Source organism: Pongo pygmaeus, chromosome 1, assembly GCF_028885625.2.
Source record: "Pongo pygmaeus isolate AG05252 chromosome 1, NHGRI_mPonPyg2-v2.0_pri, whole genome shotgun sequence".
In the NCBI taxonomy this organism is placed as follows: Eukaryota; Metazoa; Chordata; class Mammalia; order Primates; family Hominidae; genus Pongo; species Pongo pygmaeus.
This window is the reverse complement of record NC_072373.2, coordinates 202,121,757-202,147,293: the sequence shown is the minus strand read 5'-3', so window position 1 is coordinate 202,147,293 and position 25,537 is coordinate 202,121,757. Positions and strand designations below refer to the sequence as shown.

At 45.4% G+C, this 25,537-nt stretch overlaps 1 protein-coding gene across 9 annotated transcripts in view; it reads left to right on the top strand.

The window, feature by feature from the left end:
- Positions 1 to 24,317, top strand: part of GMEB1 (glucocorticoid modulatory element binding protein 1) — a 46,814-nt gene extending 22,497 nt beyond the window's left edge. For all 9 annotated transcript variants that reach the window (XM_063667096.1, XM_054498008.2, XM_063667081.1 and 6 more), the window contains 7 exons: positions 423 to 547; positions 1,757 to 1,860; positions 5,405 to 5,562; positions 10,844 to 10,975; positions 12,597 to 12,734; positions 18,896 to 19,018; positions 23,140 to 24,317. In XM_063667096.1, coding sequence (XP_063523166.1) covers positions 423 to 547; positions 1,757 to 1,860; positions 5,405 to 5,562; positions 10,844 to 10,975; positions 12,597 to 12,734; positions 18,896 to 19,018; positions 23,140 to 23,840 — 1,481 coding nt within the window. In that variant the 3' untranslated portion in view covers positions 23,841 to 24,317. The remainder of the gene's footprint in view (positions 1 to 422; positions 548 to 1,756; positions 1,861 to 5,404; positions 5,563 to 10,843; positions 10,976 to 12,596; positions 12,735 to 18,895; positions 19,019 to 23,139) is intronic.
- The last annotated feature ends 1,220 nt before the right edge of the window (positions 24,318 to 25,537 follow it).

Below are 25,537 nucleotides of genomic sequence, written 5' to 3'. Positions count from 1 at the left end.
GTGGTGTGCGGTATATGGTTATAATCCCAGCTACTTGGAAGGCTGAGGCAGGAGAATTGCTTGAACCCAGGAGGCAGAGGTTGCAATGAGCTGAGATCACGCCACAGCACTCCAGCCTGGGTGACAGAGTGAGACTCCATCTCAAAAAAGAAAAAAACACCTAGGAAACAATCATTGCCTTACAGGTTTGTTGTAAGAACTAAACAAGATTATGTGTGTAAAATACATAGTATGGTGTCTAGCACACTGTGAGAGCTTGGGAAGAGATAGCTCTTAGGCCAAACTTCTTCCAGAGGATTCCTAAATGATACCAGCAAGAGTGAAGTGTTAGTCCGTTAGAGGAACCAGGAGACTAGAGATTTTGAATTTCAGCTTTGGGGAAGAGTTGTTTGATAAATAACTGATATTTTTTCTGTTTTCAGATACAGGCACTATAGAAGCAAATGAGGATATGGAAATTGCTTACCCCATAACTTGTGGGGAGAGCAAAGCTATCCTCCTTTGGAAGAAGTTTGTATGTCCGGGAATAAACGTGAAGTGTGTCAAGGTAATTGTCTTTTCCATGCTGAAGCCAATTTTGGGACTCCTTGTTCTCAAAGGGTGTGAGTTCCGTGCATCCTTTTTATCTTCCACTATATCAGTTTTTTTTATTTTTATTTATTTTTTTATTTTGTGGCTATTGTCCTAATGTGTCACAATAGAAAAAATAAGAACTTTGGGTTGGGTGTGGTGGCTCATGGCTGTAATCCTAGCACTTTGGGAGACCAAGGTGGGAAGATCACTTGAGCCCAGGAGTTCAAGACCAGCCTAGGCAACATGGTGAGACCTTGGCTTTTTTTTTTTTTCAGACAGTGATTTTCTGTTGCCAAGGCTGGAGTGCAGTGACATGATCTTGGCTCACTGCAGCCTCCACTTCCTGGGTTCAGGTGATTCTCCCACCTCAGCCTCCTCTGTAGCTGGGACCACAGGTGTGCACCGCTGTGCCTGGCTAATTTTTTGTAGGGATGGGGGGTTTTGCTATGTTGCCTAGGCTGGAAAACCTCGCATCTTCAAAAAAAATACTGGCTGGGTGAGGTGGCTCATGCCTGTAATCCCAGCACTTTGGGAGGCTGAGGTGAGTGGATCACCTGGGGTCAGGAGGTAGAGACCAGCCTGGACAAAATAGTGAAACCCCATCTCTGCTAAAAATACAAAAATTAGCTGGATGTGGTGTCGGGCGCCTATAATCCCAGCTACTCCGGAGGCTAAGGCAGGAGAATCACTTGAACCTGGGGGCAGAGGTTGCAGTGAGTTAAGAATGTGCTGTTGTACTCCAGTCTAGGTGACAGAGTGAGACTCTGTCTCAAAAAAAAAAAAAAATTATTAGATTGAGTAGCCAAAAAAATATATTATTGATAAAGATAGAATTGCTTATTCTGTCTTCATTAGGGCTGGATAGATTATTTCAGTTTATTTGAACAGCCTTTGTTTGCCACACTAGACCTGACTCCAGGCATAAATGGATTTTAGATATTTATTAATATATTTATCTCTGATCTCTGCATGTATTCTGTGGCTTTGTACCAGGAATTGAGACTGCGCTCAGAGAAGGATCGTCTTCTCTAACAGAATAGTACAGGAGGTTGGATAATACAAGGCTTAGGATGTCATCTGGTTATTTTTTATACAAATGATGTAGAGTTATCATTTCATTATTTCCCCTCTTGGACTGCCTAAGTTGACATTAGACTCTTTGGACTTTCCTTTTTACTTTTAGTTCAATGATCAATTGATCAGCCCCAAGCACTTTGTTCATCTGGCTGGCAAGTCCACTCTGAAGGATTGGAAGAGAGCTATTCGTCTAGGTGGGATCATGCTCAGGTAAGCTCTAATGTCAAGCACATACCTTTCAGCAAACTTTGGGGCACGTAATCATGCTAGAATCTGGGCTTTTCTCTTTAGGTTGACATTTTTATTCTTTCTGAAGAACTGGCTTGAGCAATCCATGCATTATTTGACTTTAATCAACTTAAAAATCCTGGGAGACAAGATTGATTTTTTTTTTTTTTTTTTCTGAGATGGAGTCTCACTCTGTTGCCCAGGCTGGAGTGCAGTGGCATGATCTTGGCTCACTGCAACCTCCGCCTCCCGGGTTCAAGCAGTTCTCTGCCTCAGCCTCCCGAGTAGCTGGGATTACAGGTGCCTGCCACCACGCCCGGCTAATTTTTTGTATTTTCAATAGAGATGGGGTTTCACCATGTTGGTCAGGCTGATCTTGAACTCCTGACCTCATGATCCACCCGTCTTGGCCTCCCAAAGTGCTGGGTTTACAGGCATGAGCCACCACGCCCAGCCTCTTGTTTGTTTTTGAGACAGAGTCTTGCCCTGTCACCCAGGCTGGAGTGCGATGGCGTGACCTTGGCTCACTGCAACCTCTGCCTCCCAGGTTCAAGCAATTGTAGTTTTTAGTAGAGATGGGGTTTCACCATCTTGGCCAGGCTGGTCTTGAACTCCTGACCTCGTGATCCACCCACCTCAGCCTCCCAAAGTGCTAGGATTACAGGCGTGAGCCACTGTGCCCGGCCATTTAATTCTTTTTAACGGGGAAAATAAAAAAAGAATAACATTTTTAAAAAGAAATAAAAAATAAAAAAAAATAATAATTATTTTTAAGGAATCTCTTTCAAGAAAAATCCACAATGCTTGTAGAGATTCAAGCATAAAGATGTTTATTACAACATTATTTATTAATGTAAAAATTATAGTCTGCTTTAATATATAGTCAAAAGACTTCTAAAGTCAATTATGGCTTGTCTAAATTTATATGAGTATATACTATGGAATATTTTGCAGTCATTAAAATATTTCTGAAGAGATTTTACATGGAAAAATGCTTATGACAATTTGAAGGAAGAAAAATATAAAATTCATTAAACTGATTTTGGCTGTGTTAAGACATACATACGTAAGTAAAATTTAGTAGAAGAAAATATGCTAAAATGTTGACATTGTCTGTGTGTTGTAGGATTTTTTGGGTTTTTTTTTGAGACGGAGTCTTGCTCTATTGCCAGGCTGGAGTGCAGTGGCACAGTCTCGGCTCACTGCAACCTCTGCCTCCCGGGTTCAAGTGATTCTCCTGCCTCAGCCTCCTGAGTAGCTGGGACTACAGGCACGTGCCACCATACCCAGCTAATTTTTGTATTTTTTTTTCGTAGAGACGGGTTTTCATCATGTTAGCCAGGCTGGTCTCAATCTCCTGACCTCCTGATCCACCCGCCTTGGCCTCCCAAAGTGCTGAGATTACAGGCATGAGCCACCATGCCTGGCCTAAGATTTTTTAAAAAGAGCAATTGAAAAAAAGAAAAAAAGCCCATGTTCTGTCACTAAGGCTGGAGTGCATTGGCATGATCAGCCTCAGTCTCCTCAGCTCCAGCAGTCCTCCAAAGTAGCTTGGACTACAGGTGTGAGCCAGTGTGGCCAGCTGAAAATGCTAAATATTTTCTTAACATAGGTTTTTTTTTTTTTGAGTTGGGATATTGCTGTGTTGCCCAGGCTGCAGTGGCACGATCTCAGCTCACTGCAACTTCCGCCTCCCAGGTTGAAGTGATTCTCCTGCCTCAGCTTCCTGTATAGCTGGGATTACAGGAGCGCGCCACCTCACCTGGCTAATTTTTGTATTTTTAGTAGAGATGGGGTTTCACCATATTGGTCAGGCTGGTCTCGAACTCCTGACCTCTTGATCCGCCCACCTCAGCCTCCCAAAGTGCGGGGATTACAGGCGTGAGCCACCGTGGCCAGCCTTTTTTTTTTGAGACAGAGTTTTGCTCTGTTGCCCAGGCTGGAGTGCAGTGGCATGATCTCGGCTCACTGCAATCTCCACCTCCTGGGTTCAAGTGATTCTCATGCCTCAGCCTCCCGAGTAGCTGGGATTACAGGTGCGCACCACCACACCCAGTTAATTTTTTTGTATTTTTAGTAGAGACGGGGTTTCACCATGTTGGCTAGGCTGGTATTGAACTCCTGACCTCAAATGCTCTGCCCACCTCACCTCCCAAAGTGCTGGGATTACAAGCTTGAGCCACCACACCCCACTTTTGTTGCCAAGGCTAGAGTGTAATGGCGTGATCTCAGCTCACTGCAAACTGTACCTCCTGGGTTCAAGCAATTCGCCTGCCTCAGCCTCCCAAATAGCTGGGATTATACGCATGCGTCACCATGCCCGGCTTATTTTGTATTTTTAGTAAAGATGGGGTTTCTCCATTTTGGTCAGGCTGGTCTCAAACTCCCAAGCTCAGGTCATCTACCCGACTTGGCCTCCCAAAGTGCTGGGATTACAGGTGTGAGCCACCACGCCCGGCCCACGTCATTTTTTTAGTCAGAGACCCAGAAACATTATTTGTGTTCTTTTTGTTTTTATTTAAAACATTTTAAAATTATTTTACTCCTGTACTTCCAACAAAACATTATTTTTAAAAATTTTTTTCAGATGATTTGTATGCAGAAATTAGTAATCCAATGAAATTGGGAAGGAATATCTTTATTTTTATTGTTTGTTTATTTTATTTATTTATTTATTTATTTTTTGAGACAGGGTCTAACTCTGTCACCCAGGCTGGAGTGCAGTGGCGTGATCTCGGCTTACTGCAACCTCAGCTTCCCGGCTCAAGTGATTATTCAGCCTCATCCTCCCAATTAGCTGGGACTACAGGCATGAGCCACCATGCCTGGCTGATTTTTGTATTTTTTATAGAAATGTGGTTTCACCACGTTGCCCACGCTGGTCTCAAACTCCTGAGTTCAAGTGATTCTCTTGCCTTGGCCTCCCAAAGTGCTGGGATTACAGGCGTGAGTCACTGCACCTGGCTGAGGAATACCTTTAACTTTGAGTTTTGTTGTTCTTGGCGGGTTTTATTTACCCAGAAAGACAAGCATATGCCAGTTTTCCCCAAATGTAAAAAAGAGTCAGAATACTAAAAAATCTTTAGTGAAAGCCAAATGACATTATAACATAGAATTTACTATAATTAAAATACCCCATGGTTTTGCTCATGGCCTATAATAACATTTTGTGGATCCATTTATAAGGACATTTTCCAGAGTGGGTTTAGTATAGTGAACTTTTTTCTGTATTCCTAGGAGAGTTTTTTAAAAGACTGAAACTTTATGTCTGTGAAAGTGGCACCAGATCTTGCTGGAATACTCATAATGAATAAACTACGGAGGGAGGGGGAATACTGGTAAATGTGGGCAGGACCAGTGAAAATTTAAAGCCCCAATTAGAATTTTTGCAACCTAATGACTTCTAACACTGTTAGGTTTTACTAATCTACACAGTAGACCCAGTTGTCCCTATTTTTCCCTGAGGCCTAGTTCCCACTAGATGAAGTATAGGCTGAACTGGTACTTCTTGTCTCCCTTTGCACAGGAAAATGATGGACTCCGGACAGATTGATTTTTACCAACATGACAAAGTTTGCTCCAATACCTGCAGAAGCACCAAATTTGATCTTCTGATCAGCAGTGCAAGAGCTCCAGTGCCAGGACAGCAGACAAGTGTGGTGCAGACACCCACTTCGGCTGATGGTAGGGGGTAGGAAACCACCTGAAAACCCACTGTGTTTTTCAGCAGAACTTTCCCTCTTATTTCTTCCTTGTGTGTGTGTGTGTATATATATATACATATATATATATATATATATATATTTTTTTTTTTTTTTTTTGAGACAGAGTTTTGCTCTTGTTGCCCAGTTTGGAGTGCAGTGGCATGATCTCAGCTCACCACAACCTCTGCCTCCTGGGTTCAAGCGATTCTCCTGCCTCAGCCTTCCGAGTAGCTGGGATTACAGACATGGGCCACCACGCCTGGCTAATTTTGTATTTTTAGTACAAACAGGGTTTCTCCATGTTGATCATGCTCATCTTGAAGTCCCAACCTCAGGTTATCCACCCACCTCGGCCTCCCAAAGTGCTGGGATTACAGGCGTGAGCCACCACGCCTGTCCCCTTGCATATTCTTAATTTCAATTCTCATGAACATTGATGTGCCTTGTTGTAAAGTATGGTAATCTTGGATGGGATTCCGTGCTTTGGAAACATGCTTTGTTTTCTTCCAAATGATTCCTATTGGCCAGACCTCCTCCTCTGTTTTTTCCTTACAATGCATTGTAAGCATTAGAAAGGTAGTTCAGTAGTTATAATACTTACATAACAGTTTCACTTTGGTGCCACTTGGCATGTTAAGGTTGAATTAGACTGTTTTGAAAAATGCTCTGCAGGCTGGGCGTGGTGGCTCACGCCTGTAATCCCAGCACTTTGGGAGGCTGAGGGAGGCAGATCATGAAGTCAAGAGATCGGCCAGGCACAGTGGCTCACGCCTGTAATCTCAGCACTTTGGGAGGCTGAGGTGGGCGGATCACGAGGTCAGGGGATCGAGACCATCCTGGCTAACACAGTGAAACCCCATCTCTACTAAAAATACAAAAAAATTAGCCAGGCGTGGTGGCGTGCACCTGTAGTTGCAGCTGCTGGGAAGGCTGAGACAGGAGAATGGCGTGAATCCGGGAGGCGGAGCTTGCAGTGAGCCGAGATGGCGCCACTGCACTGCAGCCTGGGCGACAGAGCAAGACTCCGCCTCAAAAAAAAAAAATGAGGTCAAGAGATCGAGACCATCCTGGCCAACATGGTGAAACCCCGTCTCTACTAAAAATACAAAAATTAGCTGGACATGGTGGCGTGCGCCTATAGTCCCAGCTACTCAGGAGGCTGAGGCAGGAGAATTGCTTGAACCTGGGAGGCATGGAAGGCAGAGGCTGCAGTGAGCCAAGATCATTCCTTGCACTCTTGCCTGGCAATAGAGCAAGACTCCATCTTAAAAAAAAAAAGCCCGGGCGTGGTGGCTCACACCTGTAATCCCAGCACTTTGGGAGGCCGAGGCAGGCAGATCGCAAGGTCAGGAGATTGAGACTAACACGGTGGAACCCTGTCTCTACTGAAAATACAAAAAATTAGCCGGGTGTGGTGGCGGGCGCCTATAGTCCCAGCTACTCGGGAGGCTGAGGCAGGAGAATGGCGTGAACCCAGGAGGGGGAGCTTGCAGTGAGGCAAGATGGCGCCACTGCACTCCAGCCTGGGTGACAGAGTGAGACTCCATCTCAAAAAAAAAAAAGAAAAATGCTTTGCAGCTGGGCTTCATGGCTCACGCCTGTAATCCCAGCACTTTGGGAGGCTGAGGTGGGAGGATCACCTGTGGTCAGGAGTTTGAGACTAGGCTGGCCAACATGGTGAAACCCTGTCTCTACTAAAAATACAAAAATCAGCTGGTGGCGCGTGCCTGTAATCCCATCTACTTGGGAGGCTGAGGCAGGAGAATCACTTGAACCCAGGAGGTGGAGTTTGCAGTGAGCCGAGGTCGTCCCACTGTATTCCAGCCTGGGTAACAGAGCGAGACCCTGTCTCAAAAAAAAGGAAAAAAGAAAAATGCTTGCTTTACTAGTGGTCAACACAAGAGGTAGATTAGAATGATGAGTGGTTTTCACCCATTAAACTGAGGTGTATCAAAGACAATGTGATTGGCTGGACAGGACTCTGGATACCCCACTGTAATGATTGGAGTTGTCTGCTTAGAGGGGCTCCAGATTACCAAGTTGAGGCTTCCCACAGATGAAACAGATGAGCACACTTAACTTCAGTATTGTTGAGTTTGGTACTAGGGCTCCTTACCATCCAGGAAAGATGTAACTGTAAGATTATTATTAAGGATTCAGTTAGTCCAGCTGGAGACTTACTATAGTTAGATAAAATGTATCTCAACTACTGTTGTAAGACTTACAAATATGCCTGAGAAAAGTCACAAGAATGCTAAAGGATCTAAAAGGTTAGGGACAGACACTGTGCTTGTAAATTGACCTCTTTTTTTTTTTTTTAAGACAGAGTCTTGCTTTGTCACCCGGGCTGGAGTGCAATGGTGCAATCTTGGCTCACTGCAACCTCCACCTCCCGGGTTCAAGCAATTCTCCTGCCTCAGCCTCCCGTGTAGCGAGATTACAGGTGCCCGCCACCAAGCCTAGCTAATTTTTTGTATTTTTAGTAGAGACGGGGTTTCACCATGTTGGCTAGGCCGATCTCAAACTCCTGACCTGAGGTGATCCACCCGCCTCAGCCTCCCAAAGTGCTGGGGTTACAAATGTGAGCCACCATGCTTGGCCTTTTTTTTTTTCTTTTTTGCCTTGTCTTAACAGTGCTGAAAAAATGACCTCTTAATGGCTGGGCATGGTGGGTCACACCTCTAATCCCAGCACTTTAGGAAGCTGAGGCAGGAGGATTTCTTGAGACCAGGAGTTTGAGACCAGCCTTGGCATCTTGTCGAAAACCCATCTCTACAAAAAATAAAAAAATTAACTGAGCATGGCGGTGTGGGCCTGTGGCCCCAGCTACTAAGGAGACTGAGGTGGGAAGATCACTTATCAGTGAGCTGTGATTGTGCCCCTGCACTCCAACCTAGGTGACAGGAGCAAGAGACCCTGTCTCAAAAAAAAAAGATCTTGGCCGGGCGCGGTGGCTCACGCCTATAATCCCAGCACTTTGGGAGGCTGAGGCAGGTGGATCATGAGGTCAGGAGTTTGAGACCAGCCTGACCAACGTGGTGAAACCCCATCTCTACTAAAAATATAAAAATTAGCTGGGCATGGCTGGGCGCAGTGGCTCACACCTGTAACCCCAGCACTTTGGGAGGCCGAGGCTGGCAGATCACAAGGTCAGGAGATGGAGGCCATCCTGGCTAGCATAGTGAAACCTTGTCTCTACTAAAAATACAAAAAATTAGCTGGTCGTGGTGGTGGGCACCTGCAGTCCCAGCTACTCCGGAGGCTGAGGCAGAAGAATGGCGTGAACTCGGGAGGTGAAGCTTGCAGTGAGCCGAGATCGCGCCACTGCACTCCAGCCTGGGCGACAGAGCAAGACTCCATCTCAGAAAAAAAAAAAAAAAAAAATCAGCCGGGCATGGTGGTGCGTGCCTGTAATCTCAGCTACTCAGAAGGCTGAGGCAGGAGAATCACTTGAACCTGGAGCCGAGATCATGCCACTGCACCTCAGCCTGGGCAACAAAGCGAGACTTCGTCTCAGAAAAAAAAAAGATCTTTTGGTCAGTTCTAATATTCTGTGTGTATCCAGTGGGTGAGTAGAGGCCAGATTCCTTGAAACCTAAATCCCTTTCAGGAAAGTATAAAATATCTGGCAGTTTGAATATTTGGACACTTGACTCTTTCACTTGAAAAGTGAAAAATACTGTGAAATACTATTTACAGTTGGCCCTTGAACAATATGGGTTTGATCGGTGGGGGTCCACTTTTATGCAGCTATTTTTTTTTTCAACCAAACATGGATTGAAAATACAGTATTTGCAGGATGCAAAACCCGGGTCTATGAAGTGTTGAGTTTTACTTTTCGTATATGTGGGTTCCACGGGGCTGACTTTAGGACTTGAGCATGTACAGATTTGGTTATATATGCAGGTGGTCCAGGAATCGGTCCCTCATGTATACTGAGGGACAACTGTACTTCCTTTTTATTTGGCTAAAAGTCCTTCACTTGATTATCTTTTGCCTGATGATTGATATCCTCCAGTGTGTAGAGCCCGTACTTTCCTATATTGCTGTTTGGATCAGTTTGGTTTTTCTCGATTCTCTTTGTTTAAAAGCTGTCTTTTTTTTTTTTTTTTTTTTTTTTTTTTGAGATGGTCTCGCTCTGTCACCCAGGCTGGATGGAGTCCAGTGGCGCAATCTCGGCTCACTGCAAGCTCCGCCTCCCGGGTTCACGCCATTCTCCTGACTCAGCCTCCTGAGTAGCTGGGACTACAGGCGCCCGCCACCACACCCGGCTAATTTTTTGTATTTTTAGTAGAGACGGGGTTTCACCGCATTAACCAGGATGGTCTCAATCTCCTGATCTTGTGATCCGCCCGCCTCGGCCTCCCAAAGTGCTGGGATTACAGGCATAAGCCACTGTGCCTGGCCAAAAGCTTTCTTTTTTTTTGAGACAAGTTCTTAGTCTGTCGCCCAGGCTGGAGTACAGTGGCACAATCATGGTTTACTGCAGCCTTAAGCCCCCTGGGCTCAGGTGATCCTCCCACCTCAGCCTCCTGAGTAGCTGTAACAACAGATGTGCACCGCCACACCCAGCTAGTTTTTATAGAAACTGGGTTTCGCTATGTTGCCCAGGCTGGCCTCAGACTCCTGGGCTCAAGCGATCTGCCCACCTTAGCCTCCCAAAGTGCTAGGGTTACAAGCATGAGCTACCACGCCCAGTCAAAATCTTACTATACAAGTAATAGCAAAGGGTATTTTTTCCCCTCTGCGAATCTGCTATACATGAATATCTTATCTGATTTTTATGGTCTCCATTTCTTTTACTTTCTCTTTATAGGCTAATAAATAAGTTAGATGCTTAGTATCAAACTTGCTTGTAGTAGAGCTCTTGGCAAAGCACTATACCTTTCTTTTAAATTATTTCAAGCTTTCTTCACCCTCAGTAAGTCTGGGGCAGGCAGGCTAGTAGTAACGCCTATCTTCAATCTCCTTCAAAAACATATCTACCTAGGAAACACATTGCTCTTTTGTGATTTTGTAAGTTATCTTTCACTTTCTATTCAAAGTAAGAAAGCATTTTCCTTTGCAAGGCAGGTTTTCTTTAGAAAATCCAATATTCATCCTAGCTTACCTAAGAGGCTAGTTTTTAAAATAGGGACCTGCAGCCAAGAGGCTAGAATGTTAAAATAACAAGGTCTTTGTAGCTGTTGAGTATGAGATATAGGATAGCTATAACTTTTTCATTAAATTCACTGTTCTCACCTCTACTGGACTGTTTTTAGGTAGCATCACGCAGATTGCCATCTCAGAAGAGAGCATGGAAGAGGCAGGGCTGGAATGGAACTCAGCTCTCACCGCTGCTGTCACCATGGCCACGGAGGAGGGTGTAAAGAAAGACTCAGAGGAAATTTCAGGTATTCTTCTATAGGGCTCACATGTCTTGCAGGGTCTTGTGACCCTTATCACCATTATCATCATGGATACAGAAGACCTCTTAATTACTTTTGCTGGATTTTCTCATGCATGTAAATACTAACTATAGCTACAAACATCCTACTTTAATCCATGCAATAGCCCTGCATAGTCACATTTTACACACAAAGAAATCAGAATTGGCCAGGCGCAGTGGCTGACGTCTGTAATTCCAGCACTTTGGGAGGCCAAGGCGGGTGGATAACAAGGTCAAGAGATTGAGACCATCCTGGCTAACACAGTGAAACCCCGTCTCTACTAAAAATACAAAAAAAAATTAGCTGAGCGTGGTAGCGGGCGCCTATAGTCCCAGCTACTCGGGAGCTTGCAGTGAGCCGAGATCGCGCCACTGCACTCCAGCCTGGGCAACTGAGACTCCGTCTCAAAAAAAAAACCCAAAAAACAAAAAACAAAAAAACCCAAAAAATCAGAATTTAGAAAGGTTCAGCAACTTGCCTAAGACCAGTCACAAACAAGTGTCAGAGCTGAATTTAGCTGTGTGACTACGTAGTCTATGCTTTTCATCTGATCAGACTGCCTCCAACTTTGGCACATTTCTTAGGTAAACTAAGTTTTGAGATATTAGAAGGAAAAAATAGGTGGCAAGTGTTGTAGAGCATGGTGATTAATGATGATTCACTTAGAGGGGACCAGGAGAGGCTTCACATCACCCTCCATTTATTTATTCATTTAATAAGTATTTATTATTGCCTATTTTTAGTTGGCACTGTTGTTAGATGCTGGATGCGTAGATGAAAAGACAGGCCAGGTGCGGTGGCTCACGCCTGTAATCCTAGCACTTCGGGAGGCCAAGGCGGGTGGATCACCTGAGGTCTGGAGTTCGAGGCCAGCCTGACCAACATGGAGAAACCCCGTCTCTACTAAAAATACAAAATTAGTCCGGTGTGGTGGTGCATGCCTGTAATCCCAGCTACTCGGAGGCTGAGACAGGAGAAGCACTTGAACCTGGGAGGTGGAGGTTGCAGTGAGCTGATATCGCGCCATTGCACTCCAGCCTGGGCAACAAGAACGAAACTCCGTCTCAGAAAAAAAGAAACAAAGAAAAGACATAGCCACCACCCTCAGAGAGCTTGTAGCCCCATCTATCCAACTGTTTTGTTTTGTTTTCTTAAGTATAGGAATAGAGAGAGTATATCTTAATTAATATTTAATTTCTTTACTATTTAACTTTTATGATATTAAATATCTCATTTTTAAATTAAAATTAAATAATATTTAATGTTAAATATGTTTATTTAGTGTTTAATTTAATATTTTTATTGGAGGAAAATGACTATTCTTTGTAGTGAGAACTATGACAAATTGAGAGAATGACAAATTGAGGCAATTATCCCAAGCACCTATGCTGCTGAAGAGGCCACATAATTGGGTGCCCACTCAGGGAAGCATCTAGTATTCCAAAGCTTATTCCCTTTTTTCAGGAATGGCCCAATAAGAAATCATTTTGAGTTAAAATAATTTTGAATTTAACATTGTAGAGATTTGCCTAAGTATCTAGGTAGTGTCTCTTTTTTACCCTCTGTCTTATCCTTCTTGTGCCAGAGGACACTTTGATGTTCTGGAAAGGAATAGCTGATGTAGGGCTGATGGAAGAGGTTGTCTGCAATATACAGAAGGAAATAGAGGAGCTGCTCAGGGGAGTTCAGCAGCGGCTCATCCAGGCTCCCTTCCAAGTCACAGGTAAGTGCACTAATCCTAACAGTAGCAGTCATTTATTGAATACTCACTTCCGTAGGCAGGTCCTGTAAGCCTTGCAAAAACCCTGATGTTAGGTATTATTATCTTAATTTTACAGATAAGGAAACTAAGGCTCATATAAGTTAAGTCACTTGTCTAAGGTTCATAACTAGGTTTTGAACTCAGATCTGGCCATGCTTTTCCACAGGTAATTTTTGTCTTTATAAATGGTGCCAGTAGTCTGGGCAACATAGTGAGATGCTTTGTCTCCACAAAAAACTTTTTTTTTTTTTTTTTTTTTGAGACGGAGTCTTGCTCTATCGCCTAGGCTGGAGTGCAGTGGCGCAATCTCAGCTCACTGCAACCTCCGCCTCCTGGGTTTTAAGCAATTCTCTCTGCCTCAGCCTCCTGAGTAGCTGGGATTACAGCCGCCCACCACCACATCCGGCTAATTTTTGTATTTGTAGTAGAGACAGGGTTTTGCCATGTTGGCCAGGCTGGTCTTGAACTCCTGACATCAGGTGATCCCGCCGCCTCGGCCTCCCAAAGTGCTGGGATTACAGGCATGAGCCACTGCTCCCGGCCTACAAAAAACTTTTTAAAAATTAGTCAGGTATGGTTGGTAGTGGGTGCCTGTAGTCCCAGCTACTTGGGAGGCTGAGGCTTAGGAGAATCACTTGAGCCCAGCAGTTTGATGCTGCAGTGAGCTATGATCATATGACTGTACTCCAGCCTGGGTGACAGAGCAAGACCCTGTCTCAAAAAAAAAAAAAAAAAACAGGCCAGGTGTGGTAGCTCACGCCTGTAATCCCAGTACATTAGGAGACCGAGACCAGTGGATTACTTGAGGTCAGGAGTTCGAGACCAGCCTGGCCAACATAGTGAAAACCTGTCTCTACTAAAAATACAAAAAAAAAAAAAAAATTAGCTGGGTATAGTGCACATCTGTAATCCCAGCTACTTGAGAGGCTGTGGCACGAGAATTGCTGAACCCAAGAGGTGGAGGTTTGCAGTGAGCCAAGGTTACACCACTGCCCACCAGTCTGGGTGATAGAGAACAAGACTCCATCTCAAAAAAAAAAAACTGACAGAAAGCATCCTCTCTCTTGCGATATATGTATTTTCTTGTTTTTTTTTTTTTTTTTCTGAGACAGAGTTTCACTCAGTCACCCAGGCTGGAGTGCAGTGGCGTGATCTCAGCTAACTGCAACCTCCACCTCCTGAGTTCAAGTGATTCTCTTGCCTTAGACTCCTGAGTAGCTGGGATTACAGGCGCATGCCACCACACCCGGCTAATTTTTTGTATTTTTAGTAGAGATGAGGTTTCACCATGTTGGCCAAGCTGGTCTCAAACTCCTGACCTTGGGTGATCCGCCCGCCTCGGCCTCCCAAAGTGCTGGGATTATAGGCATGAGCCACCGCGCCCAGCCTATATATGTATTTTCAGACTCTGTATACACTCATTATGTGTGTATGTCCACTATGTGTATATATAGAGAAAGAGTCTGAAAATTGGAGAAATCCACTTGCTTTTAGATTATTCTCATATCGGGCCGGGCGCGGTGGCTCACGCCTGTAATCCCAGCACTTTGGGAGGCCGAGGCAGGCGGATCACGAGGTCAGGAGATCGAGACCATCCTGGCTAACACGGTGAAACCCTGTCTCTACTAAAAATACAGAAAATTAGCCGGGTGCGGTGGCGGACGCCTGTAGTCTCAGCTACTCAAGAGGCTTAGGCAGGAGAATGGCGTGAACCTGGGAGGCAGAACTTGCAGTGAGTAGAGATAGTGCCACTGCAGTCTGGCCCAAGCGGAAGAGTGAGAGACTCCATCTCAAAAAAATAAATAAATAAATAAATAAATAAAGATTATTCTCGTATCCTATTAATTTAAGGCTTTCTGAACTTGTGTTCACTTATAGCTGTTTCTGAATACTTTCAGGGTGCTGCTGTGCAGAATGTAAAAGGATATTCTAATCTAATAGAAATGGGGTTATGGGCCAGGCGTTGTGGCTCACGCCTGTAATCCCAGCACTTTGGGAGGCTAAGGCAGGTGGATCACCTGAGATCAGGAAGTCAAGACCAGTCTGGCCAGCATGGTGAAACCCTGTCTCTACAAAAATACAAAAATTAGTGAGGCATGATGGCAGGTGCCTGTAATCCCAGCTACTCAGGAGGCTGAGGTGGGAGAATCGCTTGAACCCGGCAGGTGGAGGTGGCAGTGAGTGGAGATCACACCATTGCGCTCCAGCCTGGGTGACAGAGCGAGAGTCCGTCTCAAAAAAAAAAAAAAAAAGAAAAGAAATGGGATTGTGATGAGATGAGACCTTGTGTATTCAGTGAATTCTTATTTATTTATTTAGAGACAGAGTCTCACTCTGTTGCCCAGGCTGGAGTGCAGTGGCGTGATCTTGGCTCACTGCAACCTCCACCTCCCAAGTTCAAGCGATTCTCCTGTCTCAGCCGCCTGACTAGCTGGGATTACAGGCACATACCACTATGCCCGGCTAGGTTTTTTGTATTTTTAGTAGAGATGGGGTTTCACCATGTTGGCCAGGCTCGTCCTGAACTCCTGACCTCAGGTAATCCACCTGTCTTGGCCTCCAAAAGTGCTGGGATTACAGGCGTGAGCCACCGTGCCTGGCCTCCAGATTTGTTTTTTTTTTTTTTTTTTTTTTTTTTTTTGAGACAGAGTCTTGCTGTCTCCCAGGCTGGAGTGCAGCGATGCGATCTCGGCTCACTGCAAGCTCCACCCCCCAGGTTCACAGCATTCTCCTGTCTCAGCCTCCCGAATAGCTGGGACTACAGGTGCCAGCCACCATGCCTGGCTAATTTTTTATATTTTTGGTAGAGACGGGGTTTCACTGTGTTAGCCAGCATGATCTAGATCTCCTGACCTCGTGATCTGCCTGCCTCGGCCTCCCAAAGTGCTGGGATTACAGGCGCAAGCCACTGTGCCTGGCCAGATTTGTATTTTTAAGAGATTGTTCTGGTTGCTGTGTGGAGAGTAGACTTTTATGGGGAAAGAGTAGAAACAAGACCAGTTGGGAAGCTCTTAAAGGAATTAGTCCAAGCAAGAGATAATGTATCATGGATTAGAGTGGGTAGCGGTAAACTTAGGAAGAAGTGATTAGATTGAGAATGTGTTTTGAATGTCGAACTGCCAAGTCTTGGTGATGGATTTGAGGCAGGATGAAAGAGAAAGAAAGATACCGGGATGATTCACACATTTTTGGCCTGAGCTGTGAGTGGTGATGCCATTTACTGAGATGAAGGCCACTGGGAGAGGAACAGGTTTAGAGAGGAAATCAAAATTAGTTTTACCTCTTAAATTGAGATGACTATTAGACCATCAAATAGAGATGTCACTCATCTACAGAGAAGTATGAATGTGGAATACAGGAAAGAGGTCAGGGTTGGAGATGTACATGTGGGAGTGCTCAGCATGTGTGTGTTATTTCAAACCATGGGACCAAGTGAGGTGACTCTGGAAGGGAATGTAGGTGAGGTTGTCCAAGTTAAGGAAGCAATTAACACAAATACTGACAATTTTTTTTTTTTTGGAGACAGGGTCTTGCTCTGTTGTCCAGGCTAGAGTGCAGTGATGCAGTCACAGCTCACTGCAGCCTCAACCACCTGGGCTCAATTGATCCTTCTGCCTCAGTCTGCCAAGTAGCTGGGACTACAGGCACATACCACCACACCTGGCTAATATTTGTAGTTTTTGTAGAGACAGGGTTTTGCCATATTGCCCAGGCTGGTCTCAAACTCCTGTGCTCAAGCAATCCACCTGGCTCAGCCTCCCAAAGTGCTGGGATTATAGGCGTGAGCCACCACACCTCGCTCTGTCACCCAGGCTGGAGTGCAGTGGTGCAATCTCAGCTTACTGCAAGCTCCACCTCCCAGGTTCACACCATTCTCCTGCCTCAGCCTCCTGAGTAGCTGGTACTACAGGTGCCTGCCACCACGCCCGGCTAATTTTTCATATTTTTAGTAGAGGCGGGGTTTCACTGTGTTAGCCAGGATGGTCTCAATCTCCTGACCTCGTGATCCACCCACCTCGGCCTCCCAAAGTGCTGGGATTACAGGCGTGAGCCACCGTGCCTGGCCCAATTTTGTTTTTTTGAGACAGAGTTTCGCTGTTGTTTCCCAGGCTGGAGCGCAGTGGTGCAATCTTGGCTCACTGCAACCTCTGCTTCGCGGGTTCAAGAAATCCTCCTGCCTCAGACTCCCAAATTGCTGGGACTATAGGCGTGCACCGCCACACCTGGCCAATTTTTTGTATTTTTTTGTATTTAGTAGCAACGGGGTTTCACCATATTGGTCAGGCTGGTGATCCACCCACCTCGGCCTCCCAAAGGGCTGGGATTACAGAGGGGAGCCACCGCGCCCAGCACTTTGGGAGGCTGAAGCAGGTGAATCACTTGAGGTCAGGAGTTCGAGATCAGCCTGGGCAACATGGTGAAATCCCGTCTCTAATAAAAATACAAAAATTAGGCCGGTCGAGGTGGCTCACGCCTGTAATCCCAGCACTTTGGGAGGCCGAGGCGGGCAGATCACGAGGTCAGGAGATCGAGACCATCTTGGCTAACATGGTGAAACCCTATCTCTTCTAAAAAATGCAAAAAAAATTAGCCAGGCATGGTGGCGGGGGCCTGTAATCCCAGCTACTGAGGAGGCTGAGGCAGAATGGTGTGAGCCCGGGAGATGGAGCTTGCAGTGAGCCGAGATTGCGCCACTGCACTCCAGCCTGGGTGACAGAGCAAGACTCCATCTCAGAAAAAAAAAAATACAAAAATTAGCCAGGCATGGTGGCGTGCACCTGTAATCCCAGCTACTCAGGAGGCTGAGGCAGTCAAATCGCTTGAACCTGGGAGGCAGAGCTTGCAGGGAGCCAAGATTGCGTCACTGCACTCCAGCCTGGGTGACAGAGTGAGACTCCATCTCAAAAAAATAATAATAATAAAAATAATAATCTTGCATGCCCAATCCCCATGTTTGACACTTAAAATATATTTCTAATCTTCATGTCTATTTTGCAGAGTAAGTGTTATTAATCCCATTCATTTTAGATGAGAAAAGTGAAGAATGAATTGACTTACCAAAGGTTGCACATATGGGAAATAGCAAAACTGAGATGAACGTTAACTCTGTCTAGTACAGGGACCATGTTTTCAAAACCTAAAGTCAGAACTATAAACAGATGCAAGATATTAAAAAAAAAATTTTTTTTGAGATGGAATCTGGCCCTGTCTCCCAGGCTGGAGTGCAGTGGCACGATCTTGGTTCACTGCAATGTCTGCCTCCTGGGTTCAAGTAATTCTCCTGCCTCAGCTGCTTCCCATGTAGCTGGGATTACAGGCACATGCCACCACACCCAGCTAATTTTTTTTATTATTTATTTATTTATGATTATTATTTTTTTTTTACCCAGCTAATTTTTGTATTTTTGTTAGAGACTGGGATTACAAATGTGAGCCACTGCTCCTGGCCTTAAAATTTTTTCAATTTCCTGGCCGGGTGCGGTGGCTAGTGCCTGTAATCCCAGCACTTTAGAAGGCTGAGGTGGGTGGATCAAAAGGTCAGGAGTTCGAGACCAGCCTGGCCAATGTGGTGAAACCCCATCTCTACTAAAACTACAAAAATTAGGCAGGCGTGGTGGCAGGCGCCTGTAGTCCCAGTTACTCGGGAGGCTGAGGCAGGATAATCGCTTGAACCCAGGAGGTGGAGGTTGCAATGAGCCGAGATTGTGCCACTGCACTCCAGCCTGGGGGACAGAGCAAGACTCTGTCTCCAAAAAAAGGAAAAAAAATTGTTTCAAATTTATGTAAGTAGAGACAGGGGTCTCACTATGTTGCCCAGGCTGGTCTTGAACTCCTGGCCTCAAGCAGTCCTCCCACCTTGGCCTCCCAAAGTGTTGGGATTACAGGCATGTGCCACCATGCCCAGCCTGATCTTTGTATTTACTTATATGGAAAGATTTACAAAAATATAACAATCAAACCAGTATTCATTATACATGTAATAAATCTTTGTTAAAAATGTGTTAAAATGCAGTTAGGAGAGTCCCATAATTTCTGGTTGTTTCATATTTATAAACAGCACAATGGAGAGTGGTGGAACATATCTGTTTTAACTGGACAGGCATGTCTTTTGTTTTAAATAGATGCTGCTGTTCTCAACAATGTAGCACACACATTTGGCCTAATGGACACAGTCAAGAAGGTTTTAGATAACAGAAGGAACCAAGTAGAGCAGGGAGAAGAACAGTTTCTCTATACTCTGACAGGTATGTATAACTTATCTCTCTTCTTTGGTGATATCATGCTAATATTCTTGTCTTCCCATTTTCTTGTTGACTTTTGTTGGGGTAACTTTTTTTTTTTTTAATAGTATCAGATTTTGCTTTTAAAAATAAAAAAAAGCCGCAGGTGAGGTAGATTGATGAGAAACAAAAGAAGCACAAAGGAAAAAAAGAAGGAAGCTGACATCATAGTCCCCCTTCTGTATCTTGTGGAGGATTAAGATGTCTCTTAGATTGCTCCATTAATTCAATAACATTGGTGGCAGAAGACACAAACTGGTCTTTGTCTTTTTTACATTATTGATACTGCATCTTTTGGTAGATATAAATTTAGCACTTTCTTCGTTATTTGTGGTAATCAGAAATTTTGTGTAATCCCAGCACTTTGGGGGACTGAGGCAGACAGATCACGAGGTCAAGAGATTGAGACAATCCTGGCCAACATGGTGAAACCCTGTCTCTACTAGAAATACAAAAATTACCTGGATGTGGTGGCGCGTGCCTGTAGTCCCAGCTGCTCGGGAGGCTGAGGCAGGAGAAGGGTGTGAACCCGGGAGGCGGAGGTTTCAGTGAGCCAAAATAGTGCCATTGTACTCCATCCTGAGCGACAAGAATGAGACTCTGTCTCAAAAAAAAAAAAAAAAAGAAAAAACCTTTAAACCATCAGAAAACTGGTTTTTGTTAGAAATACAGGCTTTTGGTCCCTTGTGTTTATTATTTTTTCAGATATTTTTAATCATTGTATACATAAAGTTTTGTTTTCTGCTTTTTTTCATCATGACATATTTTTCTTTTTGTTTGTTTGTTTTTGAGACAGGGTCTCACTCTGTCACTGAGGCTGGAGTGCAGTGGCACAATCACAGCTCACTGCAACTTTGACCTTCCCCGAGCTCAGGTGACCCTCCCACCTCAGCCTCCTGAATAGCTGGGACTACAGGCCTGTACCACCATGCCCAGCTGTTTTGTATTTTTGGTAGAGATGGAGTTTTACCACATTGCCCAGGCTGGTCTCAAACTCCTGGACTCAAGTTATCCACCCAACTCAGCCTCCCAAAGTGCTGGGATTATTAGTGTGAGCCATTGTGCTCAGCCCTATTAATATTTTTCAAGTTGCTACTCAGTATTATACCCGGACTTTCTTCTAGGGATGACATTTATTTATTTATTTATTTTATTTTTGTTTTTTGAGACGGAGTTTCACTCTTATTGCCCAGGCTGGAGTGCAGTGACGTAATCTCGGCTCACTGCAACCTCTGCCTGCTGGGTTCAAGCGATTCTTCTGCCTCAGTCACCTGAGTAGCTGGGATTACAGGCATGCGCCACCACGCCCGGCTAATTTTGTATTTTTAATGGAGACGGGGTTTCACCATGTTGGTCAGGCTGGTCTCAAACTCCCGACCTCAGGTGATCTGCCTGCCTCGGCCTCCCAAAATGCTGGGATTACAGGCGTGAGCCACCACGCCCAGCCTTATTTATTTATTTATTTATTTAGAGACAGAGTTTCGCTCTTGTTGCCTGGGCTGGAGTGCAATGGTGCAATCTCAGCTAACTGCAACCTCCACTTCCCAAGTTCAAGCGATTCTCCTGCCTTAGACTCCCAACTAGCTGGGATTACAGGCATGCGGTACCACGCCTGGCTAATTTTGTATTTTTAGTAGAGACGGAGTTTTTCCATGTTGGTCAGGCTGGTCTGAACTCCTGACCTCAGGTGCTCCACCTGCCTCGGCCTCCCAAAGTGCTGGGATTACAGGCGTGAGCCAGTGTGCCTGGCCGCTCTTGGTGTTTTATAGTATAAGTCATTGGAAAAACCAAAGTGTTTTTCCTACGCTCATACACTCAGTACAGAACAGAACACTTCTGTGATCAGATGTGTAGGGGTTTTTCTGCATATACCGAGCAATCAGCTCTCCAGTGGACACTGACTGGGTATTATATAATTCAGTTCAATTCTGATACTATCCCCCTGGAGATAGCATCAGATCACACAGGTAAGGCTCAGTCCCAAAAGACTGCCTCCCATTCAGCCCCAGGTTGTGACCTGTGCTTTTTTTTTCTTTTTTTTGATTAATTGTTGAAGGCAAACTGCAAATGACCTGTGCTTCTGACCAACTGGCTATAAATTGGGGTTCCCACAATCACCTTCTTGCATTTGATTAATTTGCTAAGGTGGCTCACAGAACTCAGAGAAGTAGTTACTCAATGTTTATTGGGTTTATTATAAAGGTTATTACAGAGGATACAGATGAATAACCAGATGGAAGAGATGCATGGGACAAGGTGGGAAGGAGAGTGGGACTTCCATGCACTCTGTAGTCACGCCACTGTCAGGAACCTCCAACAATCTGAAGCTCTCTGAACCCTGTACTTCTGAGGTTTTATGGAGGCTTCGTTACATAGGTATGATTGATTACCTCATTGGCCATTGGTAATCAACCTACAGCCTCTCTCCACTCCTTGGAGGTTGGTGGGGAGGGCTGAAAGTCCTAGTCTTTAATCATGTCTGGATCTTTCTGGTGACCAGCCCCCGTCTTGAATCTATCTAAGGATTCCCAGATACCAGTCATCTCATTAAGATATAAAGACATTTAGGCCGGGCACAGTGGCTCACGCCTGTAATCCCAGCACTTTGGGAGGCCAAGGTGGGCGGTTCATGAGGTCAAGAGATTGAAATCATCCTGGCCAACATGGTGAAACCCCATCTCTACTAAAAATACAAATATTAGCTGGGTATGGTGGTGCATGCCTGTAATCCCATCTACTTGGGAGGCTGAGGCAGGAGAATCGCTTGAACCCTGGAGGCGGAGGTTGCAGTGAGCCAAGATCATGCCATCGCACTCCAGCCTGGCGATAGAGTGAGACTCTGTCTCAAAAAAAAAAAAAAAAAGATATAAAGACATTTACCACTCTGGGCCGGGCATGGTGGCTCACGCCTGTAATCCCAGCAATTTGGGAGGCCTAGGCGGGCGGATCACGAGGTCAGGAGATTGAGACCATCCTGGCTAACACGGTGAAACCCTGTCTCTACTAAAATACAAAAAAAAAAAAAATTAGCCGGGCGCGGTGGCGGGCGCCTGTAGTCCCAGCTACTCAGGAGGCTGAGGCAAGAGAATCGCTTGAACCTGGGAAGCAGAGCTTGCAGTGAACCAAGATCGCACCACTGCACTGCAGCCTGGGCGACAGAGCGAGACTCCATCTCAGAAAAAAAAAAAAGACATTTACCGTTCTGGAGATCCATGTGTTTTAGGAGCTGTGTGCCAGGATCCAGGAGTAGAGACTAAATATGTATTTCTTATTATATCACAATATCACGCATAGGGAGCAAAGTGTACTACAAGTGTAACTGATTCTTTCTTGGATGCTTATCAGGTACTAAGTAATAGGTTCCATTGTAGAAGCTAACTTACCAGTGGTCACCTAAGGTTGGACTGGTCACTTGGGAGAGGGATAGTGATAGGCGTACTGTAATGCAAAAGCAACCAAGTTGACCATTGTCCTGGCCCAATCTTCATAACCTTAAATTAGTCACTTTCCCTCTCTGGATCCCTGTCAAAATGAATTTGTTTGAGCTCTTAAGACCTCTTTTAGTTCTGTAATTTTTAGGGACTTCTTCTGTAACTTTCTGTAGACCTTCCTAGGCAATAATTGTAAACTGTGGCTATTTGAGTCACCAGCAAAGGAGTTTTCCAGTCAATGCAGCAAGGCAGTCTTACCTTGAAGGATAGTTCGAAAATCGCTGTTTTTTGGTGTGGCCATTGTAGCTCCTTTGTAGGTCCATGAGAGTTCCAAGGGACTGTGCCAGCTGGGCGCACTGGCTTATGCCTGTAATCCCAACACTTTGGGAAGGTGAGGTGGTGGATCGCTTGAGGCCAGAAGTTCGAGGCTATAGTGCGCAATGATAGCACCTGTGAATAGCCACTACCCTCCAGCCTAGGCAACATAACAAGACTCTGCCCCCGAAATAAACACAAGAAAGAAAACAGTATCACAACTTTCCTGAGGCTACTTCATAACAAAACCAGACAGAGACACCAGGTCTCCTGACTGTCAGTTTAATGCTCCCAAGATTTTACTTCCCTCTACACAAAGTCTTTTCTTTTTTTCCATAGACTTGGAACGCCAGTTGGAGGAGCAGAAGAAGCAAGCCCAGGATCACAGGCTGAAATCTCAGACAGTTCAAAATGTGGTACTGATGCCTGTGAGCACTCCTAAGCCTCCAAAAAGGCCCCGGCTCCAGCGGCCAGCCTCCACCACTGTCTTGAGCCCTTCTCCTCCTGTCCAGCAGCCTCAGTTCACAGTCATCTCACCCATCACCATCACCCCAGTGGGTCAGTCATTTTCCATGGGCAATATTCCAGTGGCCACCCTCAGCCAGGGCTCCAGTCCTGTGACTGTCCACACACTGCCTTCTGGCCCTCAGCTCTTCCGCTATGCCACAGTGGTCTCCTCTGCCAAGAGCAGCTCACCAGACACAGTGACCATCCACCCTTCATCTAGCTTGGCTCTGCTGAGCTCTACTGCCATGCAGGATGGGAGTACACTGGGCAACATGACCACCATGGTTAGCCCTGTGGAATTGGTGGCCATGGAGTCCGGCCTAACCTCGGCAATTCAGGCTGTTGAAAGCACCTCAGAGGATGGGCAGACCATCATTGAGATTGATCCAGCCCCAGACCCAGAAGCTGAAGATACTGAGGGCAAAGCAGTCATCTTGGAGACAGAGCTGAGGACTGAGGAGAAAGTTGTGGCTGAGATGGAAGAACACCAGCATCAAGTTCACAATGTGGAGATTGTGGTCTTAGAGGATTAACTGGGGATCTCAGGGCCAGGAGTTATGTTTTGATTTGGAATTTTAATTATTTGTTTATTTTTATCATTGTCCCACTCATTTCCACATAGGACCCTTTTTTTTAAAAAAAACAAAATCTTATTGTTGTAACTGAAAATGTTGGGTTCTTCCCACTCCCTCATTGAAAAATGGACAAAACAAGCTGCCCTTCCAGAAGTTGAGAGTAGGTCATTCAATGTCCTAATCATCTTACACCAAGAAAGTAATTTCTTTTAGGGGAATTGTCAAGATAACGAGTAACCCTGTCCAGAAAGCCATTTCCAGGCTCGTCTGTGTGTGTAGGCATGTGGTTTTATTCTTGTAAAGATGCATTGACCAAACTCTGGAACACAGATCTGACACTGGAAGGCAACCCAATCGCATGTGGATGCTGAAGGGCACTTTATTTTATATCCTGAAAAGGGCCTACAGAGGCCAGTACAAAACTCTCAAACAAAAGGAAGTTGACTCTGCTTTGAGGGGAAGGTGGCATGCCAGCACTAGCTTAAAAAGGGAAGTGCTAGCCGGGCGTGGTGGCTCACGCCTGTAATCCCAGCACTTTGGGAGGCCGAGGCGGGCGGATCACGAGGTCAGGAGTTTGAGACCAGCCTGGCCAACGTGGTGAAACCCCGTATCTACTAAAAATACAAAAAAAAATTAGCCGGGTGTGGTGGCGGGAGCCTGTAATCCCAGCTATTCGGGAGGCCAAGGCAGGAGAATTGCTTGAACCTGGGAAGGCAGAGGTTGCAGTGAGCCAAGATCGCACCACTGCACTCCAGCCTGGGCAACAAGAGCGAGACTCCGTCTCAGAAAAAAAAAAAAAAAAAAAAAGAAGTGCTTTGGCAAGTATGGGGCAGGGAAACCATCTTACTTCCAGAGGTGCAACTGACGCCTCTGGAGATCTCCAAAAGTTAGTACCGTGAGTGCCATTTTGAGAAGAGGGTGGTAATAAGTGGAAGGTACATCTCCACAGAGGAAGTGGCAGCAGTGGCCTGTGGTTTTGCAGAAATGGAAAGCCAAGGCCGGGTGCGGTGGCTCATGCCTGTAATCCCAGCACTTTGGGAGGCCAAGGCGGGTGAATCACCTGATGTCAGGAGTTTGAGGCCAGCCTGGCCAACATGGTGAAACCCCGTCTCTACTAAAAATACAAAAAAAAAAATTAGCTGGGCATGGTGGCGGGCGCCTGTAATCCCAGCTACTTGGGAGGCTGAGGCAGGAGAATTGCTTGAACCTGGGAGGCGGAGGTTGCAGTGAGCTGAGATCATGCCATTGCACTCTAGCCTGGGCGAGAAGAGCGAAACTCCTTCTCAAAAAAAAAAAAGAAAAGAAAGAAATGGAAAGCCAAGGATGCTGCGGCTGTGCTTTGGGGTTCAAGGTAATAGCTTACCTTGTTCCACACTTTGTCAAAGCACTCACCCTCCTAAACTAGTACCAGTCCATTCATTTGAAACTGTGCAATGTGATGTAAATTGCTCTGGTTCTTGGACTGTGGCTGTCACAGGGATGGGGCTCCAAGGCCATCATTTTCATTGCATGGATCCAAGAGCAGGGAGTTCCTCAATCAAACCAGCTGCCATTTTTGGTGGGGCCATTTTTTTGGCTTTGGAACCAAAAGCAGCCACTCATTTGGTGCTTCCTCTTGTTCTGCCCTCCATCCCTCAACTCTTAATGGCATCTGT